General features: G+C 39.5%; 1 protein-coding gene and 1 pseudogene across 3 annotated transcripts in view; both read right to left on the bottom strand.

Moving 5' to 3' along the window:
* Positions 1–19,102, bottom strand: part of lnpk (lunapark, ER junction formation factor) — a 96,814-nt gene that overhangs the window by 62,361 nt on the left and 15,351 nt on the right. For all 3 annotated transcript variants that reach the window (XM_043693563.2, XM_043693562.2, XM_087989000.1), the window contains 3 exons: positions 15,438–15,625; positions 338–396; positions 164–204 (listed from right to left, as the gene is read on the bottom strand). In XM_043693563.2, coding sequence (XP_043549498.1) covers positions 164–204; positions 338–396; positions 15,438–15,625 — 288 coding nt within the window. The remainder of the gene's footprint in view (positions 1–163; positions 205–337; positions 397–15,437; positions 15,626–19,102) is intronic.
* On the bottom strand, positions 3,788–5,563 carry LOC148149610 (uncharacterized; annotated as a pseudogene).

Here is a 19,102-nt window from a genome sequence, read left to right as displayed (position 1 = left end):
TAGTGAAGAAACACAGGAAAAATATATTAAAACCAATGGACAAATGCTATTTGGATACTCACTTAAATCACCAGTAAATTAGTAAATAGAATAGATGATGCCTCTAAGAGAAATAGTTTTAAAGGAAGCAGAAACAGAAAAAAAGTTTTAAGATAGTACTCACAATTTTCTTCTTTTGTACTTTTAAACCTTCCAGAGCTTCACCTGTAATAAAAATTTAAGAGTGAGCAGTCCTGTAGTTTTCAAAAATAACCAGTGGTAAATGTAATAAAAAAAAGACAGTGTATAAAAAAAAATCAAGCTTACGTAGTTTCAAAACAGACACTTAAAAACTTACTGTTTCTTTCAGTTCTTTTGCAAAAGAGCCAAATCAATATTTTTCGTATTAACCACACCCTGAAAAACACAATCATCATGAGCAGCACGTAAACATGACAGCAACTCAAAAAAATAGGCAAAGTAAACTTGAACTAAACAAATAACCCACTAGAACACAACACAACAATACACTATTTCCTAATTTACTTCAGTGTGCAAAGTCTTGTCCAAGGATATCTGCCAGAAAAAGGACAGCTATCATTACTGCAAGATGACTGCGTCAGGGTGTTAATATGTTCAAGTTGCAAAAGGTTTCACGATTGTCTTAAAATATTCATTCTATAAATAATAATCCACTGAGACCGAATGCTAATATAACACACTTAGTCAAAAAGGGAAGGAGGCAGAAAATAGGAAATTACAAATCAGTTGTTTTAACATGTGTTGTGGGCAATTGTTAGAATTTATTACTAAGTAATAACCAAACATTTGGAAAGTCAAACTAAAAACCCTGACTTTGATGGATTGATGAGGGATAAATCATGTTCAACTGATTTGATAAAATTCTTTGAAGATTTAATAAGCATTATGGATAATTGGGATCCTGCAAGATGCAATATATCTCAACCTCCAGAAGGCATTTGATGAGCTGCTACACAAAAAGTTAATACCAAGGTAAGATCACATGGAGTAAGGGTTAATTTATAAGCTTAGATACAGCATTAGCTAACCAACATAAAGCAGAGCATCAGGATAAATGAGTCGTTTCTGATTGGCAAGATGTAACTAGTGGGGTGCCCCAGGGTTTGATCCTCAGATCACAACAATATACAATTTATCTTAACGATTTGGATGTGGGAATAAAAAGTAGTATAGCCAAATTTGCAGATAATAATAAAATGGGTGGGAATGTAAGTCGCAACGAAGAAATAAGGAATTGGTAAATGCATATGGATAGGTTAGCTGAATGGGCCAAAATTGGCAGATGAAGCTTAATGTCGATAAAATGAGAGAAATTATCCATTTTGGTGAGAGGAATAGAGAAGGCAAATTATCTAAATGAAGAGAAACTTCAGACTGCTTCGATGCAGAAGATCTTGGTGTCCCCGTGCATGAACTGCAGCAAAATAGTATGCAGGTACAGCAGTGGAATTTTGGTATTTATTGTTAACAGAACAGAGCAAGGAAGTTTTGCTGCAACTGTGCAAGGTATCAGTGAGACCACACCTGCAGTAATGCGTACAATTTTGGTCACTTACATGAGGAGAGATATAGTTGCATTGGAGGCAATTCAGAGGAGGTTCACTAGATTAATTCCAGAGATAGGAAGTTTTTCTTATGACTAGAGATTGAGCAGGTTAGGCTGAAACAATCTGGAGTTTAGAAGAAAGAAAGGAGATCTAATTGAGGTATCTAAGATTCTGAAGGGATTGGCAATGTTGACAGAACGTTTCCTCATTTGGGGCAATCGAGAACAAGAGGTCATAGCTGTAAAATAAGGACAGCAAATTTAAAACAGATGTGGAGAAATTACTCCTCTCAAAGTGTTGTGAACCTATGGAATTCACAATCCCAAAGTGCAGATGCTGGGACATTGTTAATTCAATCTGTCCTCCTCCTAAAATTACTCAGTCTCCTCTGTTCCAAGAAACAGCCCCAGCCTTTCTATTTTATCATAACTAAAACTCTCCAGGTTAGGAAACATTCTACTTTAAATCTTCCCTGCAAACATTCCAAAACTGTACACTGTGGCTTAACCAGCAATTTGTACTGTAAATGTGGAGTGCCACATCAAGAATATCTACAGTTCCCTTCTCTTAGAGAATGAAAAATTTTAAAACAAAAGCCTGAGCCTTGAGTTTTGAAATGCTGAATACGCTTCACTGAAACAACTTACTAAAAATGGAAGTTTGTTTTTTTCGAACAAAACAAAAGGCACATTGCACCATAAAACTCCAATCTATGTGCCTCAGCAGTATATTTGGCACAGAACACTCAAATCCACAGGTCAAAAACTTTAAATTGAAATGATAGTGGCAAATTTGCACTTCCATCTGGGTTATCTGAGTTCCAAAGAATTGTAACAACAATAATTACTGAAATGATATAATAATGACATATGATTTGATTTTTGTAACAGTTTACATGCAAAATCTATAGTTCCATAAACCTATAGTTACCAAGTGACAATGACAAAAATAATTGATAATGAAATGGAAAATTTAGGTAACGATAATTAAATCCACTCAGCCACGAGTTCAGAATCAGGAGAAAGCTCCATCCTTGCAGCTACTAAGCTAGTGGAAACTGCAAATCATTTTCTTCAGATTGATGCAGAAAAAGGACAACAAAAAAATTCATCTTGCAGCTTGACAGAGTTGCTAGTTTCATCTAGCAGCATTCTGGTCAACCTCAAATTTATTGCTTGTTTTTGCTTATTGTATTTCAGCATTATACGAAGATAAACGGACAAGGTACATTATGGTAAGTAGCATATTAAAATGCATTAGGTTTCTTATCTCAAGTTAGTGGGCGGCACGGTGGCCCAGTGGTTAGCACTGCTGCCTCACAGCGCCTGTAGACCCGGGTTCAATTCCCGACTCAGGCGACTGACTGTGTGGAGTTTGCACATTCTCCCCGTGTCTGCGTGGGTTTCCTCCGGGTGCTCCGGTTTCCTCCCACAGTCCAAAGATGTGCGGGTCAGGTGAATTGGCCATGCTAAATTGCCCGTAGTGTTAGGTTAAAGGGGTAAATGTAGGGGTATGGGTGGGTTGCGCTTCGGCGGGTCGGTGTGGACTTGTTGGGCCGAAGGGCCTGTTTCCACACTGTAAGTAATCTAATCTAATCTAATCTTAAAGCTGAAGTTTTGAGATGCCTTACATGCAACAAAAAGATTATTCTGATCTCATATTGAAAAGTAGGACAAATAAACAAATATTTCATGATCCAGACTCATTGAGGAAATATGTTGCATTCATAGAGTTTGAAAAAAAAATGCAACCTCCCCATTAACTCTTCTTGCTATATAGAGTAATATGAGCACGTTTTGAGGAGATTTGTAGCTCAGGTTGAGGTACTGGATGTAGGTTTGTTCGCTGAGCTGTAAGTTTCATATTCAAACATTTCATCACCATACTAGGTAACATCATCAGTGAGCCTCTGGTAAAGCACTGGTGTTAGTGACCTGCTTTGGATTTAAGTGTTTAGATTGCCTTGGGTTGGTGATGTCAGTTCCTGTGGTGATGTCATTTCCTGTTCTTTTTCACAGAAGGTGGTTAATGGGGTCAAAGATGATGTGTTTTGCTTCTAGGAATTCTCACGTGTGTCTCGGTTTGGCTTGTCCTCAGATGGATATGTTGTTCCAGTTGAAGTGGTGTCCTTCCTCATCTGTATGTAAGGATACTAGTGATAGTGGGCAATGTCTTTTTGTGGCTAGTTGATGTTCATGCATCCTGCTGGCTAGTTTTCTGCCTGCTCATCCAATGTAGTGTTTGTTACAGTCCTTGCAAGGTATTTTGTAAATGACATTAGTTTTGTTTGTCATCTGTATGGGGTCTTACAAGTTCATGAGCTGCTGTTTTAATGAGTTGGTGGGTTTCTGGGCTACCATGATGCCAAGAGGTTTGAGTAGTCTGGCAATCATTTCCAAGATGGCTTTGATATAGGGGAGAGTGGCTAGGGTTTCTGGACGCATTTTGTCTGTTTGATTGGGCTTATTGCTGAGAAATCGGCAGACTGTGTTCATTGGGTACCCGTTGTTTTTGAATAAGCCGTGTAGGTGATTTTCCTCTGCTCTTTGTAGTTCCTGTGCTGCAGTGTGTGATGGCTCATTGAAATAATGTTCTGATGCAGCTTCGTTTGTGGATGTTGGGATGATTGCTTTTGTAATTCAGTATTTGGTCCGTATGTGCTGTTTTCCTGTAGGTGCTGGTTTTAAGTTCCCCATTGGCTATTAGCTCGACTCTGACAGCTAGGAATGGCAGTTTGTTGTTGTTTTCCTCTTCTTTAGTGAAGTTTATGCCAATAAAGGATATTATTGATGATATTGAAGGTTTGCTCGAATTTGTTTTGCTTAGTAATGACAAAGGTGAAATTCACATAGCTGGCCCAGAGTTTGGGTTGGATAGTTGACTGAGCTGTTTGTTCGAGTCTTTGCATTACTACCTCTGCTAAGAATCCGGATATCGGAGATCCCTTCGGTCTTCTGTTGGATTGTTTGTAGGTTTTGTTATTGAAAGTGAAGTGGGTGGTAAAGCATTAGTCCACTATCTTGACAATGTTGTCCTTGCTGATGAAGTTGGTGGTGTTTAGTGTATATGTTTTTGGTTCTTCTAACAGCGTAGTCAGTGCTTCCTTGGCCAGGTTGATGTTAATGGATGTGAACAGGGCTGTTACATCAAAAGAGACCATTATTGTATCTTCTTCTAACTTGGTATCTTTGGTGTTCAGAAATTCTTGGCGGAGTGGATGCAGTGGTGGGAGTCTTCTACCAAATGTTTTAGCTTTTGGTGTACCTCCTTGGCTAATCTGCACATTGGTGTTCCAGGTTGTGAGATTATGGGACTGAGGAGTGCTTCTGGTTTATGAAATTTTAGGTAATCCATAAAAGCGTGGGGTGTTGGATCAGTCTGGTTTCATTTTTTGGAAGTCTGTCTTATTTAATTCTCCAGATTTCTGAAGTCTTTTGAGTAGGGCTGTGATTCAGTTCTGTAGTTGTGGGGTCTGGTCTATCGCCACCTGTTGGGAAGTGTCAGTATCTGCAAACAATGCATTTGATTCCTCAATCTAGTCTCTTCAGTTTAAAATAACTGTCAAGCAGCCTGTTTTCTGTATCATCTCTAGTACCTTGACATCTTACTTAAAAGTTTCATGCTTAGAATTGGGTGCGTGGGGCAGCATAGTGGCTCAGTGGTTAGCATTGCTGTCTCACAGCACCAGGGTGCCAGGTTCGATTCCAGCCTCGGGCGTCTATCTGTGTGGAGTTTGCACATTCTCCCAGTGTCTGCGTGGGTTTCCTCCGGTTGCTCAGGTTTCCTCCCACAGTCCAAAGATCTGCAGGTCAGGTGAATTAGCCATGCTAAATTGCCCATAGTGTTAGGTGCATTAATCAGAGGAAAATGGGTCTGGGCGGGTTACTCTTCGGAGAGTCGTTGTGGACTGGTTGGGCCGAGAGACCTGTTTCCACACTATAGGGAATCTAATCTAAAAAAAACTAGCCACAAAAACACATGACCCTCTCTCACTAGTATCCTTACATATAGATGAGGAAGGACTCCACTTCGACTGATACAACACATCCATTCTAGGACAAGCCAAACAGAGACACGCATGAGAATCCCTAGAAGCATGGTATTCCAACTGGAACTCTATCAACAAACACATCAACTTGGACCCCATTTACCACACTGAGAAAAAGTACAGGAAATGACATCACCAACCCAAGGAAATCTAAACTAATCCAAAGCAGGTCACTAACACCAGTGCTTCACCGGAGGCTCACTGATGTTACCTAGCATGGTGATGAAACATCTGAAAATGAACCTTCCAGCTCAGCGATCAAAATTACATCCATATATTAATATGATGAAAAAGTTTCCATCATATACAAAACATCTAAATTGTTTTAACATTAAATTCAAAGTTTGATGAACATCAGTATCTTCAAAATGGGCAAGTGCACTTAAATAGTCAGCGAGGGAGACACACACATACACATACACAACCCCACACATCCACCCACCACTGGTTTGGTCTCAGTTGGGATACTGCACACAATTCTGCAATGACTCAAGGGAAAACATCCTAGTTTTGCATATACAAATAAGGGCAACTGATCAGATATTAAACTACATATCTGAGCTTCAGAAGACACTAAGCACATTAAGAATTAACTAGCAATGGAAAAAAGCCAGCTCATAGTAAAACAATATACAACAAAAAAAGCTAAACATTATTAAATTGCATTCATGTTATTTATTCTGGGAATGCGTCACACAAGATTACTTATTATTGGCAATCACAAGCTGCCATTTCGAAATTTATGGTTAGCGTACTTCGTGAACCCAATAGAGAGTTTCAGGAATTGAACTAATAACCATACGCAGGGGTTGTGGGCTAAAGTGTTAATAAACAAAAATAGTGGACTGACAATAGTGTGGATATTGTAGCTGCTCCTAAGTTGCAGGTTTTCTTGTATAATTCCTATGGTTTTCACATTTCATAATCATAAAGATTTTTATTTTGAATCATTTTGTAACTCTTGTAGAAGAGTTTGTTTTTAAAAATGGATATTGTGTGGGTCGAACCTCCACGTTTGTCAAGTATCGATCTGTGGGCAGATATACTTCCCCCCCTTGTTTGAAACTTAAATATACGTTTAAAACAAAATAATAAAGAAAGGAGAGATTTCATTTTTACACTCAGAGGAGAGATATTTTTGACAGTGTTTGACAAATTTTGATCCACAGTGATTTTTTATTTTGACAAAAATTTACATTAAACTAATACGTGAAGAAGGAGAGATTGTTTGCACAGCTTATGGACATTGATTACTCTGGAGAGATTTTTTAAATTAGATTACAGTGTGGAAACAGGCCCTTCGGCCCAACAAGTCCACACCGACCCGCCGAAACGTAACCCACCCATACCCCTTACTTAACACTACGGGTAATTTAGCATGGTCAATTCACCTAACCTGTACATTTTTGGACTGTGGGAGGAGCACCCGGAGGAAACCCACGCAGACACGGGGAGAACGTGCAAACTCCACACAGTCAGTCGCCTGAGGCGGGAATTGAAGCCGGGTCTCCTGCGCTGTGAGGCGGCAGTGCTAACCACTGTACCACCGTGCCGCCCAAAATCTGGAGATTGAAAGCTGAATGTTGGATTATTTGAGGAGGAGCCATTTTTCATTTGTTCAGCTAAGTGATTGCTTTTTATTATTTATTTGTTTAAATTGTTTTATGTGCTTAATATTAATTCTGTGGGTAAGGAAATGTAGTTTATTTTTAAATGGAAGGTGCTATTGAGAGCTACTTTTTAGGTTTAATGTCACTGAGGGCATGCAATAAGACATTGCAAATGATGACTAATAGATTTAGAGAAGTGTTTACACAGCAGGATCAGTCAGATAGATGGTCAATTGTCAAGAAAGTTAAGAAGGTAGTTCAGAAGGCTCAAGCAGTTATTTCTCTCTCAAACAGGTATTTGCTTTGGGTACTGTTGAATCTTATATTAAATGGGGTTTGTCAAGATTTAAAGAATAATTTTTACAAGGGTCTGTCCAGTTAGGGGTGGAGACTAGAGATTCAGTGGCAGTCAGTGTGAGTCTAAGGTAGTATGTTGCTTTCCTGGTGCCATAGTTAAGAACATCTCAAAATAGTTGAAGCATTTTGTCAAAAGGAAGAGTAAGAAGTCAGAGGTTGTTGTGCATATTGGTAGGAATGATATAGTTAAGGAAAGGGTTAAGGCTTTGCAGAGTGAATATAACTGGTTAAATATAAGTTTAAAAAATAGAACATCAAAAGGAGTAATCCCTAGTTTATTTACAGTGCCAAGTTCTAATGAGGGAAGTAGTCAAAAAAAGAGAGATAAATCAATGGCACAATAATGTAGGGATTCACTTTCTTGGATCTTTGGGATCTCTTCAGAGACAAAAAGACCTGCTCAAAAAGGATAGATTTTACCTCAACTGGAAAAGGACCAATATACTGGCAGGGAGATTTGTTAGTTCTATTTCAGGAGCCTGTAAGTGTTCAGAGAAGTGGAGGAGAGGGGGGGGAGAAGAGAGAGAATGTAACAGTGAAAATTGAAAGAAAGAGAAAGATGATTCTGAATCAGAAAAGAGCAAGTTAATTAGAAAACAGACAACCGCAAGTCAGAGAATGAAGCAACGCTGAAGAAGTAAACTGCATTTCTTTCAATGCAAGAATTTTATATGTAAGGCTGATTAACTCAGGGCATGCATGGGAACATGGAGCTGGGATGTTGTAGCTATTATAGAACTTGAGAGAAGTTCAAGGATTGGCAGCTCAATGTTCTGGATTTTAAATGCTTTGGGAAGGATAAAAAGAAAGGCAAAAGAGATGGGAAGTGGCACTTTTGATTAAAGAAGACACTACCACTGTAATTAGAGAAGACATTTCTTAGGGATCATTTAGTGAAAATATATGGGTTGAAATTAGAAATAAAAAAAAGGGATGATCGCCTTGATGGGATTGTGCTATAGGTCTCCCAATGGTCAGAGGGAAATTCAGGAGCAAATACGTAGAGCGATCTCAAATATATGTAAGAATAATAAGGTTGTAAAAGTAGGAGATTTTAATTTTCCAAATATTGACTGGGACTGCCATAGTGTTAAAGGTTTGGATGATTATGAATTTCTTAAACCTGTTCAAGAAGAGTTTCTTGACCACTATGTCAATGTTCCCACCAGAGAAGGGACAAAACTTGTCCTTCTCTTGGGAAGGATGGCAGGGCAAGTGTTAAAGGAACGCTTTGGGACTAGAGACCACATAATACTACTAATTTTTAAATACTTATCCTTTTGCATAAGTCTTCAATAACAGTTAAAGTTCTTCATTGGAGTAAGGCAAATTTTAAGGACATGAAACAATAACTTTCAAAAATTGACTGGAGTAGACTGTTCACAGCTAAGAGAGAGTTCAGATGCATAATGTTCTTGTGAAAGGCAAAGCTGGTAAGATTAGGGAACAATGGATGAGTAAAGATATTGAGGTTCTCATCAAGAATAAAAAAGAATCACACATTAGATACAGACAACAGATATCAAGTAGATCTCTTGAAGAGTATGAGTGTAGAGGCATTCTTAAGAAGGAAATCAGGGAGATAAAGAGGAGATGTGAGATAGCCTAAGCAGATAAGGTTTAGGATAATCCAAAAAGATTATACACCTATATTAAGAGCAAGACAGCAAGTAGAGAGAATAGCGCTGCTTTAAGGTCAATGAGGTCATCTTTGTATCAAACCTCAGGAAATGGGAGAGATATTAAATGAATTTTTTCATTTTTACTGTGAAGGCTACAGAACCCAGGAAAATAAATATTGATGGTTAGAAAATAGTTCATGTTACAGAAGGGGAACTGCTGGAGGTTTTAAAATGGGAAAGAAAATCATGCCTCACAAACCTGATTGAGTTTTTAATGAAACAACCAAAAAGTCTGATGACAGTAAAGAGGTAGATCTTGTTTACTTGGACTTTAAAGTCTTTGACAACGTTTCACATGGTAGACTAATTAGTAAAGTTAGATCACATGGGATTCATGGCATGCTTGTCAACTGGATACAAATTGGCTTTATGGTAGGAGACAGGGTGGTGGTGGAGGGTTGTTTTTTTGGACTAGAAGCATGTGATCAGCAGTGTCATCATTCATAAAAAGTGATTTGGATGAGAATATAGGAGGCATGGTTAGTAAATTTGCAGATAACATCAAAATTAGTTAAAAATCACACAACACCAGGTTATGGTCCAACAGGTTTAATTGGAAGCACACTAGCTTTCAGAGTGACGCTCCTTCATCAGGTGATTGTGTGACAATCACCTGATGAAGGAGCGTCGCTCCAAAAGCTAGTGTGTTTCCAATTAAACCTGTTGGACTATAACCTGGTATTGTGTGATTTTTAACTTTGTACACCCCAGTCCAACACCGGCATCTCCAAATCAGCAAAATTAATGGTATTGTAGACAGTGAAAAAAGGTTATCTAAGATTACAAAGAGATTTTGATCAATTGGGTGAATGGGCTGAGGAGTGGCAGATGGAGTTTGATTTGGATAAATGTGAGATATTGCATTTTGGTAAAAAAAAAGGGCAGGATTAATACAATTAACTGTGGGGCACTGGGTAGTGTTTTAGACAGGGGTTTGGTACATAGTTGTTTGAAATCTGCATCACAAGTAGACAGGGTGGTTAAGAAGACGTTTAGCATTCTTGCCTTCATTGCTCAGACCTTTTAAGTATAGGAGTTGGGATGTCATGTTGAGATTCTACAGGATGTTGGTACGGCCTCTTCAGGAGCACTGTGTGCAGTTCTGGTCATCCTGGTACAGGAAGTATATTATTGAACTGGAGAGGGTTCAGAAAAGATTTACCAGGATGTTGCTGGGAATAAAGGTTTCACATGTAAAAATAGATTGAAAAGGATGGGACTTTTTTCACTGGGCGTAGAGGTTGAGGGGTGAGCTTATAGAGGTTTATAAAGTCATGAGAGGCATAGATAAGGTGAATGACAAAGATCTTTACCCTATGGTAGGAGAATTCAAAACTAGGGGGCATATGTTTATGGCAAAAAGAAAGAGATTTAAAAAGGATATGGGGGCAACTTTCCTTTTTTTTTCCTGGAAGTTCATGTGTGGAATGAACTGCCAGAAAAAGTGGTAATGCAGGTGCAGTTAATGTTTAAAAGACTTTTGGTTAAGTTCACAAATAGAAAAGGTTTGGAAGAATATGAGCCAAGCGTAGGCAGGTGGGACTAGTTCAGTTTGGGAACATGATTGGCATGGACTAGTTGGAGCAAACTGTCTGTTTCTATACTGTACAACTATGAATCTACTTGGAAGTTGTGGTGCTCCCATGCAGTTTCTGCTTTCATCCCGAGTGATGGAGCTTACAGATTTAGAAGGTGCAGTTGAAGAAGCTGAAGTGCATTTTGTAGAATGTATACAAAACAGTCGCAGTATCCAGTGAATACATAAAAAATGAATGTTTGAAGTGGTGGATAGTGTGTCAATCAAGTAAATGGCTTTGTCCTGTATAGCGTACAGCTTCTGCGCTTACTGCAGCTACACCTATATATGCAAATGAAGAATATTCCAAGATACTCTGAACTTGTGCCTCACATATCACGAAGAGATTTTTGGAAGTCAGGAGGTGGGTCACACTATAAATCAATCAGTTACTGATCAGTGACAATCTCCTGAATGCTGATGGTGAGAGATTTGACAATTATAACTAATTATCAAAAAGAGCTGATCGATATCCCTGGTTCATGGTTATTGTTTAGCACTGATGTTCCTTACCTGAGAACTGTGCTTCCGTTACTAATTCCTCCAGTAACGGAAATATTTCTCCTTATCTATGTCCCTAAGAATTTTGAAAACCTCAATTTGGGTAACACCTTAGCCTTCTGGGTTCTAAAGAAGCAACTCTAGTCTATCAGTGTCCCCTCATAACTGAATCACTCCAGTCCAGCTAACAACCTGATGAATCTCCTTTGCACCCTCTCTAATACAACGACACTTTCCAATAGTGTGGCAATCAGATCTGCACAGTCCGACCATGACCTAAATGTTTTATACAGTTCTATCATAACCTAATTGCTCTTGTATTCAATGTCTCAACTAATAAGGCAAGTATCCCATATGCTTTCTTAACTACCTTAGCTACTGGTCATGCTGCCTTCAAGGATCGATTGACATGAACACAAAGTTCACCCTGATCCTTTGTACTTTCTCAGCTCTTACTACTCAGCATAGACTTCTGTTTCTGGTTAGTCCTCCTAAAATACATCACCTTAAACTTTTCAGGGTTAAATTCCATTTGCCACTGTACAGCCCATCTGACCAGCTCATCCATCTTATCCTGTAGCCCATGGCTTTCTTCCTCTTTATTTACCACAACACCAATTTTCATGTTGTCTGCAAATGTACTGATTATACTTCCTATACTCTATGTTAAGATCATGAGTGCACACTAAAACAGCAAGGGTCCCAACACTGAACATTGTGGCATGCCACTGGACAGACCTTTCAATCACACCGTTTAGCCATCATCCTCTATTTCAAATTTGGGTCAAATTTGCAAAATTGCTCTGCATTCCTTATGCACTTAGCAAGACGTTCTCAAAAACCTTACTAAAGTTACATAAATGATTTGGATGCGAGCATAAGAGGTACAGTTAGTAATTTTGCAGATGACACGAAAATTGGAGGTGCAGTGGACAGCGAAGAGGGTTACCTCAGATTACAACAGGATCTGGACCAGACGGGCCAATGGGCTGAGAAGTGGCAGATGGAGTTTAATTCAGATAAATGTGAGATGCTGCATTTGGGAAAGCAAATCTTAGCAGGACTTATACACTTAATGGTAAGGTCTTAGGGAGTGTTGCTGAACAAAGAGACCTTGGAGTGCAGGTTCATAGCTCCTTGAAAATGGAGTCGCAGGTAGATAGGATAGTGAAGACGACGTTTGGAATGCTAGATTAGATTAGATTACTTAGATTGAGATTAGATTACTTACAGTGTGGAAACAGGCCCTTCGGCCCAACAAGTCCACACCGACCCGCCAAAGCGCAACCCACCCATACCCCTACATTTACCTCTTCACCTAACACTACGGGCAATTTAGCATGGCCAATTCACCTGACCTGCACATCTTTGGACTGTGGGAGGAAACTGGAGCACCCGGAGGAAACCCACGCAGACACGGGGAGAACGTGCAAACTCCACACAGTCAGTCGCCTGAGGCGGGAATTGAACCTTGGTCTCTGGTGCTGTGAGGCAGCAGTGGTAACCACTGTGCCACCGTGCCGCCCACGAATGATTTCGGCTATCGGTCAGAGTATCGAGTACAGGAGTTGGGAGGTCATGTTGTGGCTGTACAGGACATTGGTTAGGCCACTGTTGGAATATTGCTTGCAATTCTGGTCTCCTTCCTATCGGAAAGTTGTTGTGAAAATTGAAAGGGTTCAGAAAAGATTTACAAGGATGTTGCCAGGGTTGGAGGATCTGAGCTACAGGGAGAGGCTGAACAGGCTGTGGCTGTTTTCCCTGGAATGTCGGAGGCTGAGGGAAGACCTTATAGAGGTTTGCAAAATTATGAGGAGCATGGATAGGATAAATAGACAGTCTTTTCCCTGGGGTCGGGGAGTCCAAACCTAGAGGGCATAGGTTTAGGGTGAGAAGGGAAAGATATAAGAGAGACCTAAGGGGCAAAATTTTCACGCAGAGGGTAGTTCGTGTATGGAACGAGCTGCCAGAGGATGTGGGGAGGCTGGTACAATTGCAACATTTAAGAGGTATTTGGATGGGTATATGAATAGGAAGAGTTTGGAGAGATATGGGCGGGTGCTGGCAGGTGGGACTAGATTGGGTTGGGATATCTGGTCAGCACGGACGGGTTGGACTGAAGGGTCTGTTTCCATGCTGTACAACTCTATGACTCTAAATGTTGCAATTGTACCCGCCTCCACTCGTTCCTCTGGCAGCTCATTCCATACACATACCATCCTCTGTAGAAAATTAGCCCTCAGATCCTTTTTAAATCTTTCCCTTCTCACCTCCACTTTAGGAAAAAGACCTTGATTATTGATCCTATCATATCCCTCATGATTTTATAAGCCTCTATCAGGTCACCCCTCAGTCACTGATGCTACAGGGGAAAAAAGTCACAAACTATTCAGCCTCTCCCTATAACTCCAAACCACCAGTCCTGCAAAAGCCTTGTAAATCTTTTCTGCACCCTCTCAAATTTAACAGCAACCTTCTGATAGAAGGGTAAACAGAACTGAACACAGTATTTTAAAAGTGGTCTCACCAATGTCTTGGACAGCCACAACATGACCTCTCAATTCCTATGCTCAATGCACTGACCAAAGGCAAGCATGCCAAATGCCTTCTTCACCACCCTCCTGTCTACCTGCGACTTCACTTTCAAGGAACTATGTACCTGCATTTTACATCTCTTTGTTCACCTCTTCAGAAAATTTATTAGACATGACACCCCTAGTCCTCCTACGCTGACAATTCTTTATTAATCTTAGTTTCTCTAAGAGGAGATTAATTCAGTTCCTCAGAATTTTTTCCAATTGTTTCGCCATCACTGACATTAGACTTATTGGCCGGTGCTTTCCTGATTTATTCTTACGAGTCTTTCTGAATCATGATATCACATTATCTGCCTTCCAGTCCTCTAGCATCCCTCCTAGGATCAGAGAGAATATTAAAGATCAATGTCAGTACCCCTGAAATCTCCCTTACTATACACAGTAGCCTGAAATACATCTCATCTGGGTCTGGATATTTATCCACATTCAAGCCCACTAGAAGTACTAATATCTCCTCCCCATCAACACTAATATTTTTGAGTAGATCAAAGTACCCCCACCCGTTTTCTGTACCCATTTTCCTCAAGCTGTGGAAATCTTTACAGAAAAAGGGCAATTCAGGTTGGTGTTGCACAGTGCAATCAAGTGAGAATAGGCAGACTTTTACTTAATAAAGGAAGCAAACATTATAGGGATAAGGCAGGAAAGTGGAGGCGAGGATTATCAAATCTCATTGAATGGTGGAGCAGATTTGATGGACTGAATGGCCTAAATCTTATGATCTTATAGCTAATCATCAGCCCAATGATTTGTTATCACAGGAATAGCAAACAGTGCTGTTTACTGTGCAATCATCAGCAAACAGCACGATTTCTGACTTTATGTTGTAGAGAAAAGATCACTGATGAAGCAGGTGAAGATAGCTCATGCAGGAGATAACCCGGAGGAGCTTCTTCAGTAAAGGCCATAAGCAGTCCTGGCAGAGCCCAAACTAGGTTGATGTAAACATAATCTCAAGTTCCAAAACATGACAGTTAGTTCAGATTTAACTATTTCATGTAAATGTTGTTAAAGTAGGGAATAGATAATCAAATTAACAATGGAAGAGAAAAACATTAACAAATTCAATCGAAAGATGGAGAATTTTTAATAAATTATATCTGCAGGAAGTTTAACAGCCAGAGTAAAGTGATGTTTTTTTTAAAGCTACCAAATTTATTAGTATATTCCTACTCAATCAGATGATTTCTTCCAGGCAGTACAAGAATTTCAAAGGCGCTTTTAATGATTCAGATGTTAACATTTTAATTCACTTAAAATAGGCTATGCAGTTCATACAATCCGGAAAAGAGAGACAATCTTAATAAAATTAATTATAATTTAATTCATTAAGTGGGGTCTTCAATTATTAGGTATTCACTTATGTGGGCTCCAATGTTAGTATGGCATATATTTTTCTAGCTATAAAATTTACAATTTTCACCAATAAAAATAAAACTGGACTATGAAGACACCATTTTTCAAAGTGATCCAAACTGGCAATAGCCAGATTACTTACAGTAAGGGAAATAAAAATCCTGGAAGCGCCAAAGTTAGTCGTGCATCCCATTCTTCTGGAAAGCACCACATGTACACAATTATAAAGGTTATGATATAAAGTGTGGATGAATACAGAACCAGTCTTCCAATCCAGATCTTCTGCAGTCTTTGATTTTTTTCCCTGAATTCTTCCAATGCATTTATTTCCTATCAAAAAAAACTTCATTCAAATTAGAGAGAATAAAACAGACTAAATTATCAAAAAGATTAGTTTTAGACAACTGGATCAAACAAACAAACAAACAAACAGGTAGACTTAAATGCTAGTTTGGAAATGTTCCACTACGTACAAGTAGCACTGCCACTCTAATACTATACTGCCAACATTTTTTATCTCATTTGGATAACAGGGGTTACACTTTGTAATGCTACCTTAAAATATGATTTGTCACAACAATAGCTGTCAATCCTGCTTCTCAAAGCTGAATTTTTATCAGACTGGAATCGATCAAGTTACAAATGAAATCGGAACAACATAAAACATTTTATGCATCCCATTATGAAAACAAATTTTGTTAAGTTATTTAGCTCTAAACGAAAATCTTTTTTCAGTCTGTTTATGAAACCTTCCAAATTCAAACAGTTTTGCATCCCCTAGAGAAAAATATACTTCAAAATGCATATCTTACCATTTGAAGGAGATATTAGTAACAGATCTCAACTTATAGAAAGACTGTAAATCCATTATTTTAACCTGACCCTTCTGATATTACGTCCTTTCTGAAATGCTGCTTAAACTTCTACTTTTCACCTTTCATTTGCAGCAGCATGCACATGATTCTTATTCCTTTTTCTTTTTACTTGTCTATTTGTTCTCATACAATTCTATTCTCTCCCTCCCATTACTTAAAACAGAAAATTTCCAGCTATTTCTTCTAAGCCATAGCATAGTTCTCAGGCGAAAGTAATCTAACATGTTTCAAGGCAATTCCTACCTACAAGACTTAGTAATAACTTTGTTGATAACATTAACTGCCATGTCAAAGCAGTGGGTGAGGGGCAATAATCCAAGAACAATTTTTTTTTAAATCCAATGTTGTACACTTGTTTAAAAAAATCTCATGTCCAAGCTAAGCATTAAGTTTATTACCTTTAAGTAGTCATGGACAAACTACAATCGAACGGTCTAAAAATAAGAAGTTCCAAGGCTGCAGACTTGGATGCTTATGGTGTAGAATTCCTTTGGCCAACACTACCAGCCCTGACAAAAGCCCTTCCAATATTAAAAATTGCCACAGATGTACCAGATCATAATGTGCTGGTCAGAGATGACTGGTAGTGGTTTAACTAGAGGGTTACCACACCTCAGGCAAGGCGAGAGCCTAAGAAAGTGACACAGTAACCTCGGCAGTGCAGGAACTGAATACATGATGTTGGCGTCACTCTGCATTGCAAACTAGCAATCCCAGCTAACTTAGCTGAAGGCCTTAACCTTCCCTCTACCAATGCTGCCTAACACTCTACAATTATCCTGGAAAGAAAAGATAACCCATTATGTATTTTGGCTTTCATAAACACATGCCTCCCCTCAGGCCTCTTTCAAATCTGCCAGTCTCATCTCTCCCCAAAACAAACCATTGTTTCCCCTTTTAAAAGTCAGAGTTAGACAGTACAGAAACAGACCCTTCAGTCCATCTCTTCTGCGCCAACCAAATATCCGAACTGATATAGTCCAATTTGCCACATTTGGCCCATATTGCTTTAAACCTTTCCTATTCATGTACCCCTCCAGATGCCTTTTAAATGCTGTAATTGTATCCACCTCCATCTACCATCCTCTGCATGAAAAAGTTGACTCGCAGGTCCCTTTTCAATCTTTTCCCCCCTCACCTTAAATCTATGCCCTCTAGTTTTAGTCTCCCCTACCATGGGCAAATGACCTCAGCTATTCACCCTATCCATGCCCCACATGATGTTATAAACCTCCCCTCAGCCACTGACATTCCAGGAATAATAGTCCCAGCCTCTCCCTCTCAACAGACCCTTCAACCCTGGCAACATTCTTGTAAATCTTTTTGGAACCCTTTCAAGTTTAATAATATTGTTCCTATTGGAGGGAGATGAGAATTGAATGCAGTATTCCAAATGGGAACTACCTAAACAAGCCATAAGTGCACCTTTGCTGAAGACCTTGAGTACATTGTTCTCACTACCGATGAGGAAAAGACCATAATTCCCTGTTTGCTACCTCTTTTTTTAAATATTAGCTACCCTCCAATCTGTAGGGACTGTTCCAGAGTCTGTGGAATCTTGGAAGGTGGCCATCAATACATCCATTGTTTCTATAATGACTTCCTTAAATACTCTAGGATGCAGATTATGAGGCCCTTGGGACCTATCAGCCTTCAATGCCACCAATTTCCTTAACACCGTTTCCCAACCAATAATGATTTTCTTCAGTACCCTCCTCTCACTAGACCCTGTGTTTCCCAACATTTTCAGGATGTCACTTGGGTCCTCCATTGTGAAAGCAGAACCAAACCATGTATTTAATTGGGCTGACATCTCAGTTGCCCATTATAATTTCCCTGCTTCTGACTATAACAGACCTACATTTGTCTCGACTAATTTTTTCCTCTTCACATACCTTAGAATCTTTTGCAACCAATGTTCCCAGCAAGTTTACCCTTGATATTTTTAAATTCTCTCTTGAAACATGGGCATCATTGGCTACCCAGCATTTATTGCCCATCCCTAGTTGTGCTTGAGAGGGTGGTGGTGAGCTGCCTTCTTCGATCACTGCAGTCTACGTACTGTAGATTGACCCTCAATGCTACTGGGGAGGGAATTCCAGGATTTTAACCCAGCAACAACGAAGCAAATGCAACATATTTCCAAGTCAGGATGGTGAGTGGCTTGGAGGTGAGCTTGTTGGCAGTGGTTTCCCAGGTATCTTCTGCTCTTGTCCTTCGAGATGAGAGAAGTGGTCTTGGATTAAATGCTGTCTGAGGAATTTGGGCAAATTACTGTCATGCTCAGTAGCAGCAGTGTATACAGTCTACAAGATGTATCAGTGGTGGAGGAAATGGATGCTGATGCATGTGGTGCCAGAGATGCACTCATCCAAGTGGGGAGTATTCACTTACATTCCTGATGTGTGTCTTGCTGATGCTGGACTGGCTTTGGCAAGTCAGGAGCTGGGTTATTCATTGCAGTATTCCAAGTCTCTGACTTGCTTTTGTAGCCATTGTAATTTTGCAGTGAGTCCAATTGAGTTTCTGATCAATTGTAACTCTCAGGATGTTGACAATGGGGGATTCAGTTATGGTAATACCATGGAATGTCATGGGGTGGTGATTAGATTATCCCTTATTGGACAGAGCCATTACCCGGCATTTGTGTGGCATGAAAGCTACTTCTCACTTTTCACCCCAAGGTTGGATGTTATCCATGTCTTGCTGCATTTGGACATGGACTATTTCAGTATCCGAGTCATGAATAGTGCTGAACATTACACAAATATCCCTACTTCTAACGTTATGATGGCGAAAGGTTGTTGATGAAGCAACTGAAGACGGTTGGGCCTAGGTCACTATCGTGAGGAAATCTTGAAGAGATATCCTGGAATGGAGATGACTAACCTCCAACCAAAACCATCCTCTTTTGTACCAGGTATGATTCCAA

The sequence above is a fragment of the Chiloscyllium plagiosum genome, unplaced genomic scaffold (assembly GCF_037043375.1).
Source record: "Chiloscyllium plagiosum isolate Xiang-an unplaced genomic scaffold, Cpla_swu_hap1 HiC_scaffold_7, whole genome shotgun sequence".
Lineage (NCBI taxonomy): Eukaryota > Metazoa > Chordata > Chondrichthyes > Orectolobiformes > Hemiscylliidae > Chiloscyllium > Chiloscyllium plagiosum.
The sequence above is the reverse complement of the archived record's forward strand: the minus strand, read 5'-3'. Positions and strand labels throughout refer to the sequence as shown.